Source organism: Hyalella azteca, unplaced genomic scaffold (assembly GCF_000764305.2).
Source record: "Hyalella azteca isolate HAZT.00-mixed unplaced genomic scaffold, Hazt_2.0.2 contig9708, whole genome shotgun sequence".
Lineage (NCBI taxonomy): Eukaryota > Metazoa > Arthropoda > Malacostraca > Amphipoda > Hyalellidae > Hyalella > Hyalella azteca.
In genome coordinates this window covers 294,568-322,255 of record NW_025939770.1, presented here as the reverse complement: position 1 = coordinate 322,255, position 27,688 = coordinate 294,568, and the positions used below count along the sequence as shown (strand labels likewise).

General features: G+C 38.6%; 1 protein-coding gene across 1 annotated transcript in view; it reads right to left on the bottom strand.

Annotated features, from left to right (window-relative positions):
• Positions 1-27,133, bottom strand: part of LOC108665610 — a 53,478-nt gene extending 26,345 nt beyond the window's left edge. The window contains exon 1 of the mRNA XM_018152386.2: positions 27,085-27,133. Coding sequence (XP_018007875.2) covers positions 27,085-27,133 — 49 coding nt within the window. The remainder of the gene's footprint in view (positions 1-27,084) is intronic.
• Between the last annotated feature and the right edge of the window lie 555 nt (positions 27,134-27,688).

The following is a 27,688-nucleotide window of genomic DNA, read 5'->3' as shown; positions in this document are numbered from 1 at the left end:
TTATTGACATCATAAAGAGTCATTTGGCATGAAAAATTCTGAAAAATTCTCGTTACCTAATTCTCGGCATTAATGGGTTAACGAGGAAAGAATTTTACAGGAATAGTTGTTTAGCTTTTGCAAAATAATAAATCCGACACAATAAAGGAAATCCTGACTATCATACCTGCGCAAAAAAAAAAAAACATTTCTCTAAGAAATCTCTGTTGGTACTATTACTTTTCTATGACTGTGACATTTTCAATTTACTGGCTGCATAGAATTACGCCTATATTGACGCTGACGATGGGGTTTGTTTGGGGTCAACAAACATTGTGGCCGAACCCGAAAAACAACAAAGATTTTGCTAACCAAGTTGTGAGCATAACGCAAAACAAAACTTTGATATAAGGAAAACTAAACGATAAACCACGCATTCACAGAAAAAAAGAATTGACATCTGTATACAAATATAGCTCAATTAAAATCAGTTTTGGTAGATAAACAAGTTTATCAAAGCCCATTGAAGTTCCTGTATCGGGACAAAACCCAGTGTTGTTGATAGAAACTATAATTTAGGATATAGGCTGGCAGTGAAAGTGTCCGCGGCCAGCAACACAATCACGATTTTTCGCTGCGACTGTACTGAGTTAATAGTGGACAGATTATTTTGAACGCCGGTCATTTATGTTAACATCGAGGCAGCATTTAACGGTGGATGGAAGTTTAATTTTTACAATAAAGGCGATGTCAATACATGAAGCGAGGCAATTGCCGAGTTCCAAGGTCGAGTTGCAAATTACGGAGAAGTGGAAGTTGTTTACATCCGATACTACCGGACACGTGTATATACAGTGGGGGGAAATAAATATTCGTACACTTGAAAAATCGTATTTTAATGTATGTAAGTACACAAACTTAACAGGAAAAGTGATTTAAATTATGTATAGAGACGCATAGTTTTAATTTCTTTTGATAGTATTTTTGAATACTATGCGTCTCTATACATAATTTAAATCACTTTTCCTGTTAAGTTTGTGTACTTACATACATTAAAATACGATTTTTCAAGTGTACGAATATTTATTTCCCCCCACTGTACGTACTCAATTCCAATCTTGTTGACCCAGCTACAGGTCTGAAATTTTAATTAATAATTTGAATTACTCAAGTTCGCAAGACTCGAACCGACGTAAATCACCTAAGGTCAAGATAGTCATCCTATCGAAGGATTAATAGAGAAAGTTTTTTTTTTTAATAGAGAGTTGGGCAATGAATGGAGATATCGAATAAACGTATCTTGCAAAGAAAAAAGAAAACCATATCCACTCAGTTGAAAATATATATGCGAACACAAATCCTGCTCGTTGTACAGCGCTGTGGACCATTTAGCTGAGTGGTCCACTAAATGTGTTGTAATCATTAAAGAAATAGGTGCATGAATTCAATTTCCTAGTAAATAAATGTTAGTTTAATATCTCCCAGGCGCTCTATCGATAACGAAACCATTTCTATTCGAATTATTCGGTTCTACTAATTTAATTTTTTTATTCAGCACATGGAACAAAATTCAAAACCATAACATTGACAATATAATGTCAATGTTATGATTGGGGATTGAGATTCTAATTTCTAGCTAAAACACATTAAGAAAAAAGCAAAAGGTCCAATTTCCAATTGAAGCACACATTTCTTACGGAATGCAGAAAATAACCGAGGACGACGGTAATCTATACGTTAGAGACCCCAATGGAAGAGACCTATTGGGAAATCTATGACTTGACCAGCAGCGTGCGATGTAGATTTATGCGCCCTGCAAAGTAGAGCTCGTGCATCGCTCAAGGTCTACAAAAAAATTCGCATGAAAAAAGACAAATGGAAAGTCCCATAGGATTTCTAAGGCCATGCTCAGTCACGTACTGTGCATTCATTCACAAGTATTACAGTCATACAAAGCCACGTGACTCATTTGCGGTATAAATATAGGAAGATTTGAAAAAGTGAAAAGGCCAACAACCAATACTTGTATGCCCTTTCAAGGCCTTCGATAGCAAAACTGCACATGTAATATGCCACATGTGTATTCCAAGCGGTCAGTGATGGCCTCAACAAGTAGAATGGGTAGTAAAAATTGGTGTGGATTTCAAGCTAAGCTTAGAAAGCAAATCTATCAATAATAAGCGGTCAAATAAACGCTAATGTATTTCTAATTTATTTTCAACATCGACAGTGTAATGCATCAATTTGGCTAACTGGACTGGGTGGATCAAATTGCTGGTTACCGCGGTGACTCCGTAACAAACCATAGTGGCCTCTCTACGAAAATTCATCCACAGGATGTTAGCGAAACGCTAGCGATCAATATAATCATTTCAATGTAATCGAATTTTAAATATGACGATTGTTGACCGATAAGCGTAAGGAAATCAACTTATGCGCTATGATTGCTCAAAACGTCGATCTGATACGATTTCGGAGGGACGTGAACCTGTGTTATTCAAGGGGTTTCAAGTGGTCTCCTTGCAAAGTTTGTTGTTGATCGAAATGGCCGAAGCTGATGCATGTAGTTTATTTCAGTCACAATAACTATTTTTCTTCCAATGATTTGAGTACCAGTAAAAATGGTCAAACTTCTAACATAAGAATATTTCATGCATTAAAACAAGCCTCATTATAATACACCACAGAAATGGGGTTTCCAATCTTACCTTTTGCCATACCAAGAAATTCAACTAATAGTCATAAAAGTGTAGGTACAAGTGCCTAATTAAATTAACTGGACCAAAAACTGCCGAATTGAGTAATTGAATGATGGAACCATACAAGCAAGTCGTGTGCTGCTAGAATAGCTCGCTTAAACTCGTACCATACAAAAGGTACGGTCCAATAACTAAGAAAATAATAAAAATAAAATAAAAAAAAACGAGGCCGGCGTGGTCGTCGACAAAAGAGGCTTAACGTGGAAGCCTTCATTTCGTTTAGGACTTGCAGTGCGTCGTACACAAGTCTTAGTCAAAGATAGGACTTTCATTGAGTTAGCTAGGGCCATTTCTCCTAGCTGAACGCGTCTGCGCAGCATTGTGCTGAATATCTGCATGCGCAGTTGATGAAGTCGTGTGCAGCTACTTTAGAAGTGGATCATGAGTAACTTCAATTGTTACCTCAATAAATTTCAAAATTAATTCCTTTTCTTGCCGATTGATTGGAGTACGATTCAGCAATAAGTGGGTTGCCATTTCCAGGTTTGTTTAGAGAAGTCCAGTTTACAAACCCCATAATGAAATTCGCCTAAGGAACTTCGACTAGTCAAATAAGCTTGATAAAAATTCGGAAAATAATACCGGTATATCCTAATATAATAATAATATTACATTATCCTCCTAATATAATAATATGCGATTTCAAGTTCCAAAAGTTACCAAAACGGTAAACAATGAGTCGGCATATGGACTCAACATTCAGGCTAAGCTTGAATATGTTACGAAAGCAGAATTTTCCCAACTGTTTACGGTAGAAAATAATGTAATGCTTGAAAGAAACCATGAAGAAATCAAAAATATTGTAATGCTTGAAAGAAACCCCGAGTTAAAATGCAATACAAAAAGCCTGTGCGTACCCAGTAACATTGCCTGTAACATTAACGTACATTGGTAGATCCAAGGCACGCATGCTGCAAGCACAAGAGGTCTCGTTTACCGAAAGAAGTGTCTCTGGCTTTCACTTTCGAAGTGGGAGCCAAGCCGGGCGAGTCCAAACTTTCTATTTAGGTCCCGATAACCCGAGGCAAGAACAGTGAGCATCAAAGCAGATTTTGCAGGTAACGATTCTAGTTAATTTAAGAATACAGTGGGCATTGGACAGTCTCCTATCGGGTCAGTCAGTGGGCACGATTTTTTTCAATATGAAAACGTTTCGACGCATTTGTCAACTCGGCATCTTGCTTTTAAACACTAATATTAAAATCAAACTGAAGACGCTCATGAGTGAACACCAAGGTAAATCAAATTTTTTAATTCATGAAATGGAAATTCAATCAAATAATACAATTCGTTTCAAGGTAAGATATCGCAGGAAAACCCTAACGCAATTGGAAAAATTTTAAAAAAGTAAGGCTCATAACATGGCACGCGGACGTCCAGAACAGGCGAATGCTCGCAGGTCTGGCGAGCACAGGCGAGATGAATGATACGCAAGAAGGACAACTACCAGCATCTTGATGAGATTAACGATAATCATCAAGGTAATTAAAACCTTAATATGGCCAAAAAAATCATTAGGTTTTAATGAACGGTCCTACAAATTGCTATAGAAGTTTCCTTCAATCTTAAAAAAATGATAACCCTTCAAATTTAATACCGTCTTCGCAGGAGTGATGCTTACTAAACGAAAGTTGGCATTGCATCCTAAAGGCTGAACAGACGATACTGAGCAGGTGGCCAGTCACGGTGAGTCTACACAAGGCACAGGCACTTGTGTGCAGTTTGGAGCAACTTTAAATTTTAGAGCCATTGCTTATTTTATTTACGGTACATTATAAAATTAAACTTATTCCCAACTCGGCGAACAGAACACACCCACATTAACTTTTTCTATCTAGTAACCTAATTGACGTTCCAAATAATGAAAAGTTAGTGGTACTAAAGCGAGAAATTGCAGGAGCTTGCAAACTGAATTTTCGCAATTAATCTCGAGGCTAACAAAATTAATCAAGCAGGGTATCCATGAAGGGTCTGCGGCATTGAATGTGGCATCTAATATCAAATATCACCGAGAGATCGTTAGACCAAAGAAGGGATAATTTTTCCTCTGTCTCTTCCTGTCAATAAATTGCCTGCAACGAAACGACGCACCAATGGTCAGCGCGAGCCGAGGTCAGACAAAAGCTGCTGGGCTAATAATGTAGAGGTCAGTAGCGTTCACAGCTCAGCGAGACCAAATGTTCACAAAGTCACATACGTGGAATCTTTGTTAAGTACGAGGTCACGAGTAGCAATTTTAATTGGTTATTCATTATTAATTTTCCCATCAAAGACGTGCAAATCTCAAACAGACGACCTCTAGTTAATTGCAAAAGAAACCAAGCCTTTGATCGTTCATCCGAGAATTTAATGCTACTAAACTAGACTGAAATGATGAATAAAGGAAGCTGTTCGATACAAAAATCGAACCAGTATCACGTGATCAAATACAGGTGGACAAGCATTATAATTAGAGAGCAGGATACTGAACCGAATGCATCGTACACTGCGTGAGCAGTTGTAGCTATTTAACTGATCATACACAAAACAGAACCCCGAGTCATCATGAGTCCAATAGAAATTATATTTGAAGAAAAAATTCCTCAAGCAATAAATACCTATGAAAAGAACAAACTTCCAGGCTAGCAAGGCAAGGGCGCGGGAGAAAGCTGCCGTGGACCACCATCTTGGTACTACCCGATCCTGATTGTGACTTGCAGGAGAAAGTGCGTTCGAGATTACTGTCTGTTTCGGCAAAACATCCCTTCCAGAACCTCGTTCTCAAAAATTAATTAGGTTTTTTTTTAATCCAACCGCCAGAAACTAATAATCATAATAACGCGGTCACATTACAGATGTTTACATAGAAACAATTCGCGATTGCAGAATTAAATGCAATATAGCGCGTCTCGTGCAAAGAGAACTCTTCCTTTGCCTAATGGGCGAACAAATTCATATCATTTCGATCCTCGCTTCTAGAGTTGTGATTAGCAGGAGAAAGTGTCTTCAGGATTACGCTGTGGCATCCTTTCTCATCAGTGATTTATTCTAGGCATCAGACGAACAACTGATCTGTTGGTGATGAAAATGGCAAGTGTCCAATGCTAATTTGTAATCACGCAGAGTTCTGATAACATTAATTCACTTCAGCATTCTGGGACTGAGTGGTTATCATCACAAGAAAATTTAAGCGCAATGAAATTTTTTTTCATATAATGGCACCTGACCGGAAATATTTAAAGCATCTCAGTATTTTAGCAAGCACCTTTTGCAAGCTCAGAAACAAGATTCCACTTTCAGGCATTTCTATCATGCTTAGAAGTTTACATCAAATGTTACTCACCAACAGTTATTAAAGGTCAAAATGAATCTCGAAATCTAAACTCTGCCTGGAATCATAGCTTCGACAGCGCGTTCATACATTGCTTAGAGCTCGCCAAGTGTAGCACGAATAAAAGATTTTGTTCTGAAATAGATACTCTTGAATTTTCTTCGTGCATCTCTCAAATAACCGCCCATTCCTGACATTGCAACATTATAGGTCCTTTATCAAGAGGACAAAGTTTGTAACTCTACAACCAGAAGCCAATGCTGAGCAGTAAATATTTTTCCAGCTTTCAGCGTTAATTCCTAATCTATCGACACTAAAAATGAACTCCGGTCAAGCAACCGCTTTCATTTTCTTTTTTTCTATGGCTAACTATTGTTTAGCTTTCGCTGTGAGGTCTCAGAGCTATGGTTATGGTCGATATAATGATGAAAAGGCTGGATATTGCAGTGAATGGTAGTACTAATACTCTTAAAAAATCAGTTCTAAAAAAATTTAAACGTTATATAATGTGCTTGATGAACTATTGCCAAGTAACAATTAACTAGGCATCACCGTGTATATTTTAAAAACCGACGTAATAAAAACTGCAGGTCACAAGACAAGAAACTGCAGAAAATATGATTTCAACCTCAATAGTAGAAATATGGATACGAAAGATCCATGCTATTGCATACGCAAGAATCGCCAGAGAATTCTCATGGAAATTAACGTCTAGCTCCTGATTATGGCGTACGCTGTGCTGGACGTCAATTGGAGGCGCATTGCGCGTTTTTCTGCGTCTGGCGCGCAAGGTAACGCGCGGAAGTGATTCCAGAACAAACGCAAATGCGACAAGCTGTACTGGAGGTTCTTGCACTCAAGGGCAGCTTATCGTCAAGTAGGCTTTCACATTTCACTCACGAAAAAAGTGATGTAACAAATTATTGGATCAAATCCAAATACAAATTCTCTTTAATTGTCGCAAAGACATGACGATTTGTAAATAATTGCAGCTGATTAGATGAATTACTTACTTTTCAACGAATCAAGATTTTATAACATCGTATAACAACAGATTCTCGACAGCTCCTCGGTGAACGATAAGCTCAATTATGATCACAACATTTTTGAAAAATGAACAGCAGTTACCGTGACAGAGTAGCTTTTAATTATTGAAAAATGGATCATAAGATTAAAATTTTTTAACATGACACAGTTAAAACCTTGAAAATGAACTGAAAAACTGATTTTCATGACGCTATATATCTGCTATCGAGTTAAATAATTTCCACGCCAAAGGTCCTCCACTTCTCAGCAATATTACGAGACAGTAAAATTGCGCCAGTTCAATTATTTCCCAATCACGGTCCTATCATTATAAATCATAGGCGTAATGACGTGAATAATGTGCAAAATCTTTAGCATAAATAAACTAAAATAGGTCACAAATTGGTGTCAGTATGAAAACGTGCATTTCAGGTAGCGCAGGCTGAAAACAGGCTAGGCAACACTGCAACTTCTTCCAGTTTACAAGTGTGGAGAGAATCGAGAGAAAAACTCGGTAAAGAAGATGGACTGGTCAGCCATGGCGGGAGAATAAAAAATGCCGTCAGAAATTAGAGTCAGTGGGTCGGTCAATCGAGTAGGCCGGCAGTGAATGGGCGCATCAAATGGACGCGAGAATACTGCATGTGCATTGCTCAACGTTGCTGCGGTACAGGGTCTGACCTTTAAAATCCACCGCGTAAATTGCAAGGTAGGTTCAGCACCATAGATTTATTATTGCAGCGCTATGAATAAGAAATTTTTTACAATATTTCCAATCTCCGTGCAAGAATTTTCAAACGGAGTCATTTCATTGGAAATTACAAATCATATTTAGCAGAGCTACTGAAACATTTTTACAACCTTGACTGCGACGCTAACATGCTAAGTTATTTATAATCATAAGGTTTTAATAACATTTTATGCCAAGCTTTAGAACCTACAAGCGGGCACGGCCGAGAAAACTGCAGAAAAGGCGGGCGAAAACTGCAACAATCATAAAAAGTCGTGTTGTCAACAAATGGATTGGCGGAAAAACAAGAACAATTCACCCTTTTAGGTCAAGAATTGTAATATAATTTATTTTCGCTAAAAGTCCGAGAAAATATGCATTATTGTTGTATTTCCAAGAAAGCTGTTGTGGCACCAACCAGTTAGAACAAACCAGTTCTCCACATAACGGCTACACAACGGACAATGCCGTTTCTTTTTTTCTAATATATATTAGCTATTTGAAAACCTAAATACTCGTCATATCAAACGAGGAATTTTCAAATAGAACGCAGATTATCTTGCAGAAACATGGTTGGAATAACGAAGCTCTAAACTGCTATGATGTATTTGGCTCAAAAATCAGGCAACGAAAGTTGAGAACCACATGATTCAAATAAAACCACTTGATGTTCGCCTGGGGATAGAACCAAAATATTATTCGTCAACAAAACGAGTTCAAAGAACCGTCAATTTAGGCATTTGCAAATTAATTTCTCTCCCCCCAGTAGGATATATGAAAAAATTGTCGCTCATTCAACTACTACAGATCAGTAATTTATAAGTGGTACTTGATGCAAATAGTATAAAATACACGGAATTTTTCACTGTGAAAATCGAAAATGTGCATCATAAAGAAATACCAAGTAAGTGTATCGTTCAAGATCCGATAAACGCTAGCTCTTTACACGATAAAAGTTCCTCCAGTAAGTCATTGAGCATTGGCCTTCGAATAAAGCTTGCAACTTATTCTTTTGCTAGAAGTTGCCTTCCAATCAGCTCTGAAAACCTCTTGTCTGCACCCGTTCGTGCTAGGAATACAACGGCCTCGGCGAGCGCCCTTATGTCTATCACAACGCATGTAACGGCTGCTGTCCAGACTCATTTGACGCCTGATAGACTCGACAAATTGATCAAATCGCTCCAGGAAACTGCTCATTACACCCTATAACAATAGAATTGCTGTGCGGAAGCTCTACAAGTTTCAAAGTAAATTGTCGGTAAGGAAACGATTTACTTTCCAGGGGAAATTTTTCTCACCAATCGTATCTGATGCGCATGACATGTCACCACCGCTGCTCGAAAAAAATTAGCGGAAAATTAAAGTTTATATAATGTCTAGAAACCTTGGCGATAAAGATACAATAATTCATCTGTTCTAAGAAAATTACCGCGGAACAGATCACTTGTTCGTAGGTATGCAAACACTTCATGTATGATAATTCATTAAAACGACTATTTACGATAATGTTAACAAAAGCGAGAAAAAGAAGTCGAGAAGATGCACTGAAGAAAAACCATTGCTTGAAATCATTCATACAGAATGGATTATTCATTCACTAATTCAAGTTGCAATCCAAACAATTAGGAGTTGCCATTTTGAAGTATTTATTACGTACTTCATGCATTTAATTACTTCCTTAGAATACCAGCGCACTGAAAGGAAAGAAAAAAAAGCACGATGATGAATCAGCATACAGGTTCAACCGTTATCTCAGCCCAGGCCAGAAGAAGAGGCGTGTAATGAAACGTCGCCCGCTTTCTTGCCTACGGCAGACGTCACTGACGCTCATAATTAACTTGTCCTACATCGCGCATGGTGTAACCGGCTCCAGGTATGACAGTGTACGCACTAAATCCCACAGGCAATTATTAATAACACGTCTTCCACGTGTATACCTGATGCTATAAAGATTACTACTGGAGCAAACGCATAGTTGCTCTAAGAATAAATTGATTTCAAGGCATTTCTTTGTGGAAGAATTTTTGACTTTCTGTCACCTTTCCAATGCCATTTAACTGAAAATTATATACCTACTCATAGTAAAATTCGCATTAGAAACTCCGACGAGACACTCTAGAAATTCTTAGAGCCAAGGACATCAAATCATCCCAAATCAGCAAAAAGCGTACGTATGTAATGACCATACATTGAATTGATTCAGATTATGCAGAATCGAAAATTAAATTCATAACTTCATTAACTTGCAGTATCACAAAAAAATAAGTAGCTCACTGTCAAAGAGTGATATAATAGCAGTAACAATTAACGAACGCATGGACTGAGATTTAGGTCATCTCGTGTCTGGAGGGGACGCAAGTCAGACAACTTACTGTCACACTTACGAGTTATTCACTATTTAACAATAAGGCTCAGACACTCTTATCGAGGAACATGAAACTGCTAATACTGGAAAAAAATTGGAAATGCGAATAGGGGCCGGATGCTCTTTACTATACGAGTACCTATTGGTGATTTATATTATTGTTCACTGACTTGGGGAAAGTGATAGAAACATTCAATAGTTTTTACTGCATATGGATAGGCTAGCATTATTTACAGACGGCGAATTGTTAATAAAGTGCAATTATTTGTTGAAGGAGTTTAACTAAATCCATTTATACCCAGTTTGCGTTGTTAAAGATCCACGAGAGAGAGAGCACACCCTAGTTCTGGATCAACATTCAACATAGTCCAAGTAGCATTCGTTCTCTCCACTGGCACGCGCATTGGCCCGTGACTACCGCAGACCATTCAACACTTCGCCAAAGGCTGGGGCGAGACTAGCAAAAACTTCTTGTACATCAATAAATCAGAAACCCTCTGAACGCAAGCCCATTTTATTCAGGAAAGAGCGGACCTTTCATGCACCTAATGAAATTAGGTCACAGATGCAGAAATAGAAGCTCGAGATCAAGGATGACAATGCAAATTAGATCTGGTAACAAGATGGGGCAGTCGCAATCAAGCAAGAGGTCAGAAAGCGAATTGCCCGTGTGGCCAGACAGTTCAAGCTTGGCTCGTCGTACTCTTACGTCGCTGTTGCTAACAAGTGATTGTGAACTCTAGGGTCAGATGTTAGTGCTCAAATGCAAAATTATACAATTAATATTTCAACAAATATGGCAAAATAATTATATCATAATTATCTATATCAATCGATTGATTGATATAGATATCCCCATATCAAACTTCTATATAGTAGTTAACACTTTCATTGAGAAGTCCAATAAAAGCATAGTAAATAACTATCATTGACTGAAAAAACTATGATTGAATAGTAATGTTGCACTGCCGATCGGAAAGCTAGAGAAAAACACGAGCCACTAACGTTGGTCGGACATAGGACGAGGTCATGCAAGCTACATCTGCTGCCATGCGGTTGCCTCATCTTTAGACCCATGTAGCGGCGCAACACTTTCCCTCTCGGCTTATTATGCACCCAGGCGCCTTAAGAACATTTCCAACAAAGCTCCAAGTACCACACATCAGATTAATGACTCGAGGCTTGCCAGGAGCGGGTGCTTGGCCAGTGAAAAAGGAGCCAGGCTCAGGGAAATGTTGCAGAAGTTACCCGCCTAAATCCCTTGTAATCTATAGGTCATTGAGTGTCGTAAATTCAGTGCCTACTTAAATATGAAGCAGAAAGAATTTTTATAACAAGGATTTTTTCTCAAAAGAAAATCAGAAGTAAGAAAAAAGGTAATGTATATATAGGCTGCGCTTGATAGGTCATGAAGGATAGGCTGCGAGGGAGAATTCATGACATAACGAGACTTTCATTATTGGGGGCAGAGATTCCCGCTGTAAGCAGGGAAGATAATCTAATTCAGAATTGAAGCCTGCCAAAACGCTCTACTTTTTCATTTGACAATAAATATTAAAAAAATAATAACAAATCTTCTCAGAAATACCAGTGCGGGAACACCAGGTCTTCTATTATTGCAATTTCGCCGGGATTACGCAATAAATTTATCTGATGCCGGAACACGTCATATTTTTCTCGCCAACTATTTGCTTAATGTACATCATTTCAAAACTTACAAATTTATACAATTAACTGACGGAAGTTGAAGAGCAATGATGTAATTATAGATAAAAAATGCTGAATGCTACAGCTGCTCACCAAGTTTGAATTTCACTGACAGAAAGGTGGCCACAACGGAGACGAAGACACCAATTTTTAGTGAAAGTTCTCCAATAATGAATTCATCACCAAGCCACTTAAGGGCCCGATTATTTCAACGAGATGGACGCTACAAGATTCACCTCCAAAAGGCCACCTCAAATGGAATGAAAAAGTAGAAATGACCTCAGTTGCCAGTCATAAACGACGGTGAGGAATGTTTCTTGCCGAAGAACGTCGCCTGATAAAGAATGTAACCATGGTTGGAATTCTCGAGCACAGATCAACTTGCAAATCGGAATCTTGCGAGGGTCATTAACAGATTAACTCCATTTATACCTCTCAGCCATCTGCAGCCAAGGAGAGCTAATGGCTTTCCAGACAAGGTCTTAAATTTCTGTAGCATGGTTGGCGTAGTATCAAATACTTTCTCAAGTTTTCGCAGAGTCAAACGGCTCATTACATCGAAGAAACAAAATTTAATACCGATTAAAAGCCTCCGCTTATATAACATAATTTTTCCTAATAAATAAAATCTAAACTTTCCTCAAGTTAGAGCTACCTTCATACAAGTATCCGCAAACTTTGCAGGAAGAAAATTCTTTTCTCACTGATGTAAATCGATACCCGAAGCCAACATTTAGCCCATAAGTGAGCAAACTCAAGGAATTACGAAAGAGTCTTGACAGCATTCAAGTATCCCAGACGGATCATGTGAAGAGTCAACAATTATATAGTGCAATAAACGGAGATAATTTCGGGGGATGAATGCCAATAAACTATGCGTTTGCCTCCCATCAAGACAATCGTACCAATTTTGGGCACCGAGTAACGACAGACCAAGTTTCATACTTGACTGGTGTAGTGGCGATAACCAAGTATTCGGTGGCCGTAGATAAAACACATTGCATGTAAATATTGAGAAGTCGAGACTTCAATAGGTGCAACAATTTTAAATTGGTTAGCTGAACGGTTGAATGCACCAAGAATATTTTTCACTTATTACGATGCGAGTGATGGCCAATAACGTAATTTCGACTAAACGAATGCAAAGGAGGCTCGACCTCTACTTGCGAAAAGCAAGTGGAGGCGCGTCAGAGTTGCGCGAGTTAAGCAAGAGTTCGCAGTAGGCAGAGAGAGGCCTCCGCCTAAGAATTAATTAACATGTTCCTGTGGACCGGCGGCTGGAGTGAAAGAGTGCACATCAGGGGTTAGAATTCCTGGAGTGTTTACGTCAGAAAATTACATTACAAGTTACGAGAACACAAAACGAAAATCCAGCACACACGAACATCAGAATCAAATCGAAATTACTGGCTATCATTAATATAGTTAAGGACAGAGAGGACCAGGCAAGAAACTCACTACGTCGTAAGGACTTAGTTACGACTAGGGTCACTTTAGCGTCGCTGCGAATGCCCTACTACATGACAAAATGGTACATTTTCTCTCAGCCAAGATGTAAAAGTACATGCGACCATGAGAGTAATTCCATACGTTTCACTTCGCTGATTACAGACTACATGTTCGACCAAGGTTGATATGCGAGGATTGAACATTAAACGTGAGAGCTCTTTCGTCCGGCCATTCTCTAGGCATACTAGTTACAAATAGAGTTTCCATCACGAGAAACAGAGAATTATTATGTGAAATATATAATGAAGCTATCATACAATAATCATTTTCAGAAAGTTAATGGTTTCCTCGTACCGTTACAGTAGCCGTCAAAAATAGAAAGGGTTCCCCAGCATCACAAAATATCGCGCGTTAATTCTTTAAAATCAACCACAAAATAAGAATGTGAATGCTGGTCTTGTGATGAGGTACTTGAAGCAAAAATGGTGTATAAAATCAACACGGTTATCGCTGCCAATTGTCGCTCATGACAAAGTCGAGCAAAAGAACTTCAATCAAGACCACTACCTCACGCGGATGTCATATGCGAGAAAAACGAAAATCCCTTCACTTAACCTAATCTTCATTCACCTTGAATTGTTAGCTCGTTACCAAACCTTTAGAGTGATCTGACAGAGCTAATATCATTGCATCAGAGTGAACTTCATTCGTTCAATCACCCAATTCAATCCCAAATATATTTTATTCGATATAATGCACCCATGTCCCTTTTTGCTGAAATTTCAATCATATTTCAATACTATTTCGTTTAATCTAAGGCATCCATGTCACTTTTCTAGTTTGATTTTTTATAAATAAATAGAAATAACTTTCCTGTCAGCAGTAAGAGTGACATTCACAAGCACGATTAGCCGAGCGTAACAATGGCGGGCTATGAGAAATGCCACCCATAAGTCTGACGCAAAGCACAAGACGCTAAAAATACTTTCGATAGTGGAAAAGTGTTCACAAGTCACCGGCTGACCTTGACTATTCATCTTGGCTGCCCCATTCATTTGGGAGGCGGGAGATAGGCTTGGCAGTTGTGCATTCGCAGCCCCGCTTGCGCATTGCTCACTTCACCAAAGGGTAAAAGCGGCCAACGAACTCTGGACGCACTCACCACGCGGCGGAGGATGAAGTACCTAACGAATCAAAGCTGCCCGTCAACTTATGAATTTCCTATGAACGCGAGGGTTTCATTCATTACGAGGGTTTGATCTCGTTCAAGAGGTTTAGGATGCCCTGCTCCAATATACCGGTAGTATTGCCTCTATATGCGCCGTTTTTTTTAAATGAACTACACACAGGAATAGCGCATCTGAAAATCACGAGAATGAGCGAAGACTTCAATTAATTTTTTAGCTTATAACATGTGCATACTTAAATGCATCAAAGGCGCATGCATAGGGGAGCACTGCACAATGTTATTAGTTTTCGAGAAGACCGAGTTATTATGATCGGCTAGAGTGGAGCAGAAAGATGGGGGTTCGATACCCGGAGCAAAACGTAAAAATTCTGAGATGTCAAGAATCGGCGACAGGTCACACAGAGATCTTTGATATCCATCACTGATACTACTTAACTCATTGTAATTGCTCAACGCTACATGCAGTATTAGTTTGTCAGTATTTGTATTCATTAACTATTAATAACTAATTGAAAGTCATCAATAGAAACAATGTACTAAGCTATTTTAAGAATATATACGCAAGTGTTGAAAATTTTTGTTGACCATTCAAGTGATCTAAAAGTTTTATTTTTGATTGTCAATATAGCATTCATTGAATAGCAATAAGGAATAGAAAATTTTCACTTATTCGAGTTTGCTTAATTTGTACAATTTCAAGATACAATAATTGAGCTCAACACGATCCCGGCAGCAAGTTATTAGCAGCAAAACCGCAACAGGATTAATATTACGAAAAAGACGTTGATTGTCCGGGCAATGAGCGCATACTGAACCATCTGACCTCTTACGACATTAGCACAAGCCCGTGAAGGTAAAGAAACGAAGAGGCTAGTGGTGCTCGTAGAAAACTTTTAAGTAAGAGCGCGTCCCATAACAGCGGTGATTTGGAGCCAGGATTCTAAGTCATAATAAGAAGCTATGACTACATTATGAAGCATCAACGCATCACGGCCTGATAAACACACAAAAGATGAAGTTACAAATTGCTTACTTTTGGCGTAATAAGCGTCGAGCAGTTTATATAAAAAACTGTTTTGCCTGAAGATGCTTCGTAACCAGCCGCGCAGGCAGACATTCAAGTTTTAACAAAGAAGAGAGTTTCTCAAAGTCCAAATTGCAAATCCAGCTTAATAGAAAAAATATGTTTTTTCAAAAAAAAAAAAAAAAAGACTGATCAATACAGACGAAATTCTAATTCCGATACTTCCCGAAAAATAATCAATTGACAGCACCAGCATCAAAAACAGTCTCACTTGGTTTTACAAATTTTAACGAGTGCAAAAGAAACAAGACAATATATTTTAGAAGAATTACAGAATAAATACTTTCAATCATTTGTTCTATTGAGAGTGATATAGTTTCATCATCTGCTTGGATGCTAATTTCATGTACACTATTCATATTTATTAATAGAGCAAACATTTCGAACGCGCAGCTTAACGAACAACAACCCAACTAATATCTTGCGTTTGGGTTAAAATTACTAATAGCGTTCCGAATTAATACGGGCAATCATGCTTAGATATTATTCAATTTCATTGGTCTCAACAAAAAAAAAAGTTCATTGAAGTTTATCGCACGAACAGCCTTCTGCATCGAGGTCGTAATCTTGCTGTAGGAAGTATAAAATGCAAAAATAATAAGTACACAACTCTAAGCCCACCAAAATATCACTAAAGAAAATTAAACAATTTCCGTTGGTTGCGGATGGTTCATCGTTATAGTAGGAGAATGTTAACGGTTCACGTGAAGGTTGTGGCAAGCGGACGAGAGCAGTCAAGCGATCCAAGGACAAACTCAGAGACCACAAGTACAGAACGGCCAATGATGAAGGGTGATGAATGATGTCAAGCATTCTCCTGCAAACACTCGACTGCTCAATTCACGTTACGCACGGCCCTGAATTGCGTTATGGACGGCGTACGTTATCTGACCAGCGAGTAATTGAGAGGTCACAAACTAGGACCGGCGCAGGAAAGAGTTGACGTAGAATATTTGAAGCTGGATATTGTCCGTGTTCCTATTCATGCAGCAATCATAGGAGCCTGATAATATGCAATGAATTGAATTGATGCGTGACAGTTACGGATTTAGAGCGTACGAGTGTATATAGTATAGCGAAAGATTTTAAGTAAATTCTAAACAGATTCCTCAATAATGAATACTAAGCATATGTGTTACGGATGCATAAAAAGAGTGATAGCATTAAGGTGCGCAAGTTGATGAGAAGTATTCAAGTTTATCAACTTACATTATAATGAGAGAAGGTAAAATGTAAGAGGGACAGACGTTATGCATGGTGTCTCGCACAAAGCAGCGAGTGCCACAAGGAGTTGAGAAGTGCAATATTCGGTATTGCATAGCATCACATCAAACAAGCCCATAAAATGGCATGAGAACATTCTGAGAAACGTTCAGTCAAATTTAAAAATTATCTGATAATTATTATTTAAAGTTACATTACGTCAAATAAATGTAGGTAAGAATGAAAAATATCTATGGATAAAAGCTGCATACCGACAGAATAAAAACAAATTGCTGACTGGAGCTGTGTTGCAAAACGTTACAGCAGCGGCAGATGGCAGCGCCGCGGATAGCGGCATAGCGTGCCAGGCGGTAGCACCGTTAGGCAGGATCGCGAATCTCGGCTTACGCTACAGAATGCGCACACTCATCCCAACGTATGCCACAATACAATGCATCCAGGCCATAACTGTGCTTACCGTGAGTCTGGCACGAGTAATCCTGGAATATTCAGATCAAGAGGTAGATTAATGCCACACAAATAACATGCATAATTCATATAATAATTTAATAACCTATAAATCTGCTTTCAAATATAGGTAGGGAAACCTAGCAGCATCAGGCAACCTTTGGCTTCAATTCCAAAATAGTGTGGGCACTAAATGACAGGTAAGGAGGAACGATCATTACTAAATATCTGAGAACACATACCGATAATAAGCAATTCAAGTTCTGTAAATGATACTATCGTCGGATTTAATTCCAGATAGACACAGGCGTATATATGATTTGAGATGCTGTGGGCAATTCTGGCTCGCAGGCTGAAGCGATCACAAGTCAAGTCATATTTATAACATTGATCTACAGGCGGGTGTCCTATTAGAAAAGAGTAACGCATTAATCAATAAAAATCTGTCAAATGCTAACTTAGATCAGAACAAAAAACCTAAAAAAGTTTCAACATGAAGAAGTGGGAGATGATGATACTTATTCAAGCATTTACATTTTAATTACTTGGCAAGTATTCTTTGTTTTAAAGCGTTTTCAAACCCATCCGACACTCGTACTACCGATCAAGTTACGCGGGCTGTTTAAATCTGCTGACAGACTTTCTCAGAAACCTGAGATCCGGCGAAGATCCGCAAATGATTCTTCTTGAAAACCCGCAATGAAGTAAAGCCGCGGTAGGTGGAACGCGATATAGCGAGGGATTACTGCACTTCGCAATCGCAAGCGCTCAGGGCTAATCATCGTCAATGTCGTGAATAATTATTCGCTTGATTAATCAAAAATATGCTTCACAATTCTAAAAATTAAATTTGAATCGTCTTCATGCCGCTGCGTTTGACATCTAACATTTCTATCCTGATGAGGCTCGTGATTTAGATAACAATTAGTGCCTGCGTTCAGTACTAGTTGGGGTGTACATATATGAAAAGCGTGACCGCTTTGGTCTCTACAAATTAAAAAATTTAACATTTACATCGAGCAACAGGATAGGTGATATTCACAAAAATATTCGCAGAATATATATTAGTATATAAAAATAATATATCTATGGAGAAATTGGTTAGAAGCAAAGCGATGCATTTTCTTGCGGAGAGAGTGTAAGCACCCACCAACACGTGCCAGCTATAGGCCAGTTTTTGTTGGCCAAGCTTTCGCCAAATAATCGACAGCGACGAAAGCGCCAACTCCAGGATAGCTGATATAGACCAATTCACGTCAATAAGAAGCGCAGTGAAACTAAACCCAATTATAGGCCAGGAACAAGCATCCTTGACTGAATCTTATTTGATCGTCAACAAACATTGATAACTCTGATCTGAATAAAATGTAATCTAGTTACAACGGTTAAAAATGATCATTTTCAACCTCGTCTAATTCAAGGATAAATGATTTTGGTCAATCCGAAGTAACAAGCTCAAACAAGTGATTTACGGCGTACTTGGATGGCCGATCATTTCGATGAAAAAAGTAAAATGAATAAAAAGTAAAAAAGTTTCCATGGGAAAAGTCTCATCTGGGCGCACTATTCCGGATAATCATTTTCGGTGCGAACGTCTCATTGGAAGCCAAAAAGTTGGCCTTAAGTTATACTCCATGATCTTCAAATAAATCTCCTCTTGCGGCGCACATTAGTCTTCGAACTTCCCTCTTAACCCAACTTCTACTATTTTTGACCCAAGGACTTCAGGTAAATTTATGCTGTTCACTTCACTCGTGAGAAATATATTAGACGAAACTTATTCCCAGAAACAGACACAAAAAGTCAAATCTCTCCCTAACGGAAGGCTGTTTTTTGTCCAGCTTCCAGCCGAGGAGCAACGCGGCACAAGTAGGCCAGCCAGGTACTCTCGGCGACTTGGGCTTGTGACGACATTGGCGGTACGCCAGGACCGCTGCTTCTATCCATCACTTGCTCAACCGTGAATAGCATACAAAAGATATCAAAATTTCCACGCATTCAAACTAATATATCAAAGTTTCCATGCATTCAAGCTAAAGATATCGAAGTTTCCAATTTACATGCATTCAAACGATAAAAATAACTACGTAAATCATATAGGAAGCAGAAGCGACTTCGGTCTCTTTATTTCGAGGTACATTTCAGTCAGGCAGGTCCGATAATGTGCAAGTAAATAAACTATTCGTATCCTTGACAGACGTACCAATTAGTATATGCATTAGTATGCACTGACAGACGTACTAATTAGTATGCATTAGTATGCATTGAAAGACGTACTAATTAGTTTGCATTAGTACGTATGCATTGACAGACGTATAAACTCGCCATAAGATAGGCTTGGAAACGGGACTGTTAGACACTCTTTTCGCAGTATTTGTTACTAATAATAATATTGACCAGTTCACATTTTCATTTGTTGATAGTTGGAAGATACATCGCTGTCGTCAATAATGTGCAAATTTTACAAGAAGGCCTTATAAACACATGAGAAATGGGGTTACATAACGAAATTTTGGGAACTAATGCAAGCGGCCAAGTTGCAAGAGGTGTTCGTTACAAATAAATTTTTCGATTTAGAGCACCCGACAACATGCATAGATGATTAGACAATGGTTTATTTGTTCGCTCCACGGCATGCGACATTTTTTTATCTCTGTTGATGACAGTTTTTGAACCAGGTGAGGTCTATAAATGAAAATCTCAACCGATGCGAGGGCGTTATTTAGCGTCATTACTTTTTCGGTTAACTAATAAGAATTTGATAATTGAAAACCATTATCTGGAGATTTCGGGACCGATAGCACAATATGTCTCCAGCTAGACAAAGAAACTAGGTGCAAAAAGTGCACGTTTTTATTCGGATATACAGATCAGTTCGCCGATACATCTATACACTCTCTTATGTTAGACTTAAATTAGCGTTAGCACCAAAATTAGACATACGAATTGTATCGAGTTACAATGGAATACGGTGAAAAAAGGCTTCACATCAGTTCTAACCAACATCGTTTTGAAAGTAATTTTGTAAGCTGGAGACATTGGGACCTCATTTCCATTAAAATGAAGGCCTAACAATTCCCTGATGTCGCATTCTCAGAAAACGTGATTTAACGAACATTCCGTATACCAGCTTACAAGAGTTTATAACGCAATTATGACAACCTCGAAAGGCCTTCGGTATCGAGGTGTAGCTTTAAAAAGTTATGAAAGCAGAGCAACGACATCATTAGCAGTTGTTCACTGGCCGCGCGGTGTATGCCAGGCCTTCGCACTCACTCACCTCAAGTGCCGACATGGAACGCATCTTGTACAAACGACCATTGCTCAAATGTCAGTTAGGATCAGTCAATAACCTTGCATTTTAATCCTTTCTTAATTGGCTTAGTGGGCGAGTCTCCGGCACGTCCTGGAGGCACTTGAAACAAGCTCGGTACATTTACACAAGGAACAGAATTAGGTCAAGGTCTAGAACTGCAAATAGAGAGAATCAACTAGCACGTATCTCACCTCCATTACCGGTCAAGGAAATCCATGAATTATGGTTAACGAGGAGATGGCGCACAAAACTAACAATTGATAATTTAGTAATTAAGAAATCTAACATGATCAATTAGGAATCGTGCAAAAAAACCGTGCAATAAGGCAGTGATCATGAGGCATCAATAAATTAAGGTTGAAGAATTAAAAACCCGTAAAATTGCAGGGGACTAGCTAAATAATAAAAAAAATTTACTACGAGTAGGCAAAATATTTTTTCGAAAAAATACGATCGCCTTCAAAGTTGTGCCACGTTGTCGTCATGGGGTTGAATTCTTTAAAATTTAAAACAAATTAAACATTGAGATATTCTATCGAGACTGAATTATTTAACTTTTTCTTGATTGTTGAATTAAAATTCCACTTTCAAGCATCTCTAACAAATTATTAACATGTCAAATCAATCCGAATAGCTTTCATAAAAACTAATACCGAAGCTTAGAAAGGAGGCATGCAAGAGGGATCTAAATGCCATTTGTGGTCGATCCAAGTGAAGTGGTTGGTAAAAGTGTAGGCTGGCTGAAAGAAGGGGGCGATCTCGGGATCATCTTCTCGTCAAATGATGAAGAAATGAGAAAATTACACAGCCTTAGCTCCGTTCAGGGTAAAATAAAAGTGAGACGCCTCCATGTTTGGCGGTTAACGGTGACCATTAGAGTTTGATACAAAGAAGATTGCTTGTTATCGGTTACGTACACTACTAACAATTTATTGATATAGCCTCAATTTAATGATTTCAACATCTCCTGGGTTTCCTATGTCTCCATGTATATGAATTTTTCAATTTTAATTTTGTTTAATGATGGACAAAATTAACCTACAGAAGCAAGGTTAAGTTGCAATGTAAATTTCATGCTTATACAGTCCCCCACCCATTCTCATTGGGATAAAAAAATCTATTAAAGTGGAAATTGGGAAATTCTCAACATGGAATTGATCCTCTTGAACAGCGATGAATGTAAGACCAGATTTTCCGAGGGGAAATAAATTTTTGGTGGCCCAACTAAAACTCTGCTACAACCCGCCTTGGGGGCATCACTACACTTGCCTGCCCGTAACACAGCCCTTTCTCTCCTAAAACGCATCATAAAGAGTGGGGTCCTGGAGCAGTGAAAAAATTGCCAATATCGTACAAAATTACCAGAGGAAGGCAGGCGCGCATGCACCGCTAGAGCTGAGAAAATAGGCAGGGGATTCTCCGGCAGCGAAAATAAAGGATCTTTCCCTATTTAAAGCAGCTGATGCACTGTATAAATAGAATCAGCAGTGGGTAAAAAGATTTGTATGCCATTTGAACATTGCGTAGGATTTTTTAGCCGAATTCTCGCGAAACGTGTTTCACATATCTGAATAATGGTGCAAAAAAAAAACTTTCACCGAAGAAAACTTCAGTGTTCAACTTTGCTCCCGATTAAACCCACAAGTAAGCAGCCACATTAATGAAGTGATTCTAGAAGAGCGATAAATACAACAAAGCCCTATCAACCTTATCAATTTGTTTCACATGAATGCAGAAATTCATGACGACGAGATGATAGAATGACGCCCCGCTTACCTGACCCCACCAGGCACGCAGGTTTGCCTTCCGCTTCGAGTCTTCGTGATGGGGTTAGAGCAGCCAGCCCATCAGAAACAGCTCTCGCGACCGCAATTATTGGTGCCTGGTATTGGGAAAGCATCGTGCTAAGCCGCTCGCAATAACCTACTCGGCTAGACGTTCTGCCCGGCCCTTCTTACGTAGCCTGGAATTGAAGAATCCGATGGCAGCGTGCGACTAAAACACTCGAGTGAGACGAGCTCTCCGGCCACTTGTCAATAACTGCCAGATTGACGCCAACGCAATATAGTCAGTAAACCGATAGAAAACAACCCTAGTCGTGGCTAAAATTCTAGTTAAGGTAATTGCTCGAAGTAACTATAATTACAAGTTAAAGTGAAGATAATCAATGCACAAAATGACAGATGATAAAATCTCAATCGATTCTGCATCGAATCCCAAATTCACATATAGGAATCGCATCATTGCCTGAACAAAAGAGTACTAGCTATCAAATTCAAGTTTGATTTTCCACATATAAACCTATCCTCGTAAAATAGTAATTTAGCGGTTACGTTCATAACCGCTGTTGGCAGCTGTTTGTGCACTCCAGCACAGTGTATTGCTTAAAACAAATTAGGTTTGAGGAGAAGGGAAAACGAGATGCAAGGGCGTGATGGGATAAAGGCTAAAATGGAGGTAGTCACTTGAGACGCAATATGACCTCTCACTGCCGCGACAAAAAGAAAACATGAACGATGAAGCGATTACGGAAGACAAAGAATTCGTACGAGGATGAAACCTTAAACATTCAGACCGACTTTGAAGGCGCTAAGCTCTCAAGAAAGAACTTAGTAGATCGTTAAAACGTCAAATTATACTTCACACAAGTGACATCACTGGACTAATATTTTCAAAGCGTTGGAAATTTGCTTCAGAAGTAAATTTACTAAACAAGTAAGACACTTTAAAAGTAATTACCTAAAATAACCTGATAAATGATGAGATCAATTTTTGCCATTGCACACCAGCGAAGAAATTTCTATTTCATAATGTTCTTTCTTTTTGGATCGTTCCATTCATTAAGCGGAACAGGGTTAATGGGCTCACCGCAGAAATCATATTAGGCAAAGCTACATTCAAACAGATGGCTAGCAAGTCACTTTCCTTCTTTGTGTTAAGAGGAGCGTTCGAATTGCGCAATGAATGCTCCTTCAGTCACCGAAACTTCAATTTAACTTCGTCATGACTTGAGAAACACGCACGTCATTTCTCCCACAAGCTCTTCTGCATGGGAACGAAAACGCTCATCACCGGCTTTCTTTATACGAATTTGAGGACTAGATTTGGCGGGAGCAGTTGAAATTTATGAATATGCTTAGTAGAGACGTAGTCATCGCAAACCGAGAACTTCAGTAAAATGAGATAATTTTGATATTACTATTGATATTATCTATTCATACCATTCTAAAGATTGTTTAGTTAATATTTAAAAGAAATCCGAAAAAGTATTTCTCACGCTCAAATGAACAGAGTAACGAATGCTCGAAGTAATTAACCTCAAACACACACGGCAAAGTTTGTAAAAACAAACACCTGAGGTCGCAAGACAAAAAAAAAATCTGATCTTCAGAGAATAAAATACCCGACCAGCAAAGAAGCTCGCTAACAATCAGTTCATCACAGCCCCGTTTCGTCTGCTTTACTACGGAATGTTCTCGGGTCTCTAGCCTTATGTTCTTGCAAGGAAATCATTAAAAAAACGACGTCAATTAAAAAATCATTAAGCGATAAGCATAACATGGTGCTGTCAGTCGAGAATCATTCGTTTTATATTGATCAGATAAGTAGCGGACAAGTCTGCAATTACAGCTAATTGCCGCGATATAATCCTACTTGGTGTCAGGGGTATCCGTGGCATAACCTAATAAGGAGTCCTTCAACGGTACTCTTGAGATCGAAATTTCGATGCTTAAGTCGAAGGTTCGAGGAAACAGTCCACTACTGAACTGAGTTAATAACAAGTAGTTTTTAATACATTGCTAGGAACAAATTAAATCAGAAAATAATTAGTTGAAGTTTGGCCGTAACACTCGATCGAGATTCACTGTAATCAATTAGCAAGTCAATAAACATTGCATATTTTTTGGTCTATTACGAGAAAAATGAGAAAATTAAAAAAATCCAAATTGGAAATTAGAGTTGTTTCTCGTGCGTGCAAAAATTTCTTAATCAGAAATTCACGCCTACAATGTAAGAACGTAAATGACAGTCTTTGGGTTGGAATACAGAGTGCGGAGTATATATACTTTCATTCAAGCAAAGAAATATACTCTTCCAAAAGTAATCGGAAAACCCGATCCAGCTTAGCTAAACCTACCAGGGAATGTCAGGAGCGTTAAAAAACTTGCACCCAGTAGTGTGGGTTCATTAACGTCGAGAAATAGCAAAATTCGTTTAATTAATATATGTTAGACAACCCTCGTCTAGGAAATCATCCTTCATAGCATCATTATTACCAACATGACCAGGATGTTTTTTAATCAATTTTTTAAATCATTGTTTAAAATTTTCTATTCATAACTTGTCATTAAATGATTCTTCAGCTTCTCAACCGTCCAACACAGATAAATGGAAAACTACGACCAAAAACACGCTAAGCGAATCGTTGCCAAATTGGCTCAACGGCGTTACTGGTACACGATAATTGGAGGACCAACACGTCTGAGCCACATCAACGAGCTATCAAAATTCGTGTAAAACGAACGACTTGCGAAACATCTCAAAACTCCTGAGGCTGATGAACCGAACGAGCGCTATGTGCTGCAGCACAACAGAGACGTTGAAAGCCGGTGTGGGAAGGAATTGACTATGCGCTAATTATAGCAGTGATGATCTGCTAGTAGGCGAGACTCAAGACCTTAGCAAAAGCATAAAATTTGTTAATTTCTTAAGACAACTCTTCCTAAGATGAGTTATTATGCAACAGGCTCGTAATGTTCAAGGTCTCAACACCTGCGAAAGTAATGTCAGAACAAGTCCCATTCAGCGATAACGCCATCACATTAATTGTTTAAAGTTTCTGGTTACCCAATAAGTTAAAGAATTCAACACGACTATCATTGAAGCGTGACTTACTGATTCGAATATATGGTACTGGCGGATAATTTATATTAAATTAGAGCGTTTTGGTGCGAGATAAAAAATTTTTTCATCAAACGTACAGAAAGTATAGATTTTGAACTAAATTGTTCTAAATCTTTGGCCTGATGGTTACTAGAAGTCATTTACTGAAATGGATTAGATTAGCCCTGCATTTAAGCCGACATAACCTAATATTGCCTTCAGGCCACACTTTCAAGACTCTAGGGACTAGCACTCAACTTCTCAAGCAATCAAGTGCGCGGTGTTAAGTTTAAAACTTATACAAGATTTAGATGCACATTCCAACTTACTCTCTGAACTCTGAAGTTAAAGGATGCATATTCAATAATTGCGTCGCCAATGGCCGCTCAACGACCTATCGTACGCCTACATACGTTCGATTCGACAACTTTTCTCAAATTTAAGAAGCTGGTTTTTTCTCAAGGAGGGGTACAGACAAAGCTCACATTCACTTAACATTAGAACGGTCTGGAGACTGGAAAGTGCCCTAAGGCCCGTGACAAATGATGACTACGAATTTTTCGATCAACGGGTTTGTGGAGAACATAAAATTTGAACTGCCTATGCATACGAATAATTTGATGAAAAGTGTGAAGAAAACAATATTAGGCACAAATTTCCCCAATTCGTTTCCAGGTTAATTGCTGACAGACGAGTTTCGTAGCAACTGTTACTTCTCGAAAAACGACTTCCTCTCCAGGAAAGAACGTCGTTCATCAATCGCTTTCACGGTGTTGAAAATAATTGACTCAAATTTGGTGATCAATTACCTCAAAGTAGTCCAAATCACGGACGAATATTAAATAAGCGATAACGTTGAAAATCTGTTTACTAATGAACTTTTAATTTAGAGATTTAGAGTACGTACATGCATGATGCATGAAACGCGAAAAAAATCAATTACTAAGTATTCAGTTAGCTAGCTTGTTCAAAAGTTTTAAATTAGAACTCATTCTGAAAAGAATAATTGCACACTTAGGTCTGATGATAATCAGGATAGAATTCAAGAGGGCAAAATATTAACAAATACTGATGTAATAATCTGAAAACAGTTTCTCATGTATATTAAGCAAGCTGAAAAATTCGAAATGATGAATGATACCTTCTCAAGAAATCGTCTGTCTGGCAAAGTACTGTAGTTGATAAAATGCCTAGTACATTCTTAGGAAGAAACGTTATCCGTCACCCATGTTGGTTGGAACTTTGGCACGAATAAATATCACCGCACGTCATTGATTAAACAAGCATCGTCAGCGCATTTGCAGGCAGTCACTGATATCTATGTCGTAAGCCAAGCCAAATTGGAATCAGTTCTCATTGCTCCGCAAGGAATAAATGTAAAGTTCACCAGTCATATTTGTACAAGATCGACGGAAGCTGTCTTTAGACCTAATTTTCAGGGCAATTATTGAATGATAACATAATTGTAGCTTAGAGGCTTCGAAGTTAGGTTTACAGATCAAGATTACAGCGCAACACGTTAGAGGAGTTGAAAGTTCAACTGAGAAGAATAATGAGAATTCATTGCGCGAGGGATCCGAGTTTACCTACACGCCCTGGGATAACATAGCCTTACCTGCCACCAGCAGCAGTCCTATCATGAAGAGGTCAAGTCGCGGAGCCATCTTTACACCACACGTCCTCACGCCTCTCATGCTTCTCGCAAACTGACCAACCGTTTGCGACTTTGCGCCCGTAATGACTTATGCCTTCCTAGTGAAGCAATTCTTTCCCTCGGAAATCGCAAATATATGTTCACTGAACTGAACGCATGGTTCTCGGCTTAATTCTGCATGACAGTGGAAAGTAAAAACACTTAAATACAGTGTAACAGAGCGCTGCAACGGAATTAACAGAAGACGAATAAGCATCGAAGTTCAAAGAGTTGGCCGCTTTCATTCTTTCTCTTTGCAACGCAAAATAATCAGACGCATGTTACCGAATTATCCTAATGTTAAATTTGTGTGCAAAAAAAGTACTACAATTCGGCAAAAATGTAGCGTTGTACATAACTCTGAATATTTCCTAATCATGGTGTACTGTCAGATTTTAATCCTGAAAAAAAAGACAAATCTGCGTTTATTACTAAGCTTAAAAAGTGGTACAAGTTTTCCTGCCAGTGTCCTCTTAATAAAAATAATCGAATGATATAAGCAATAGGAAAGTATTTCTAAAACAGG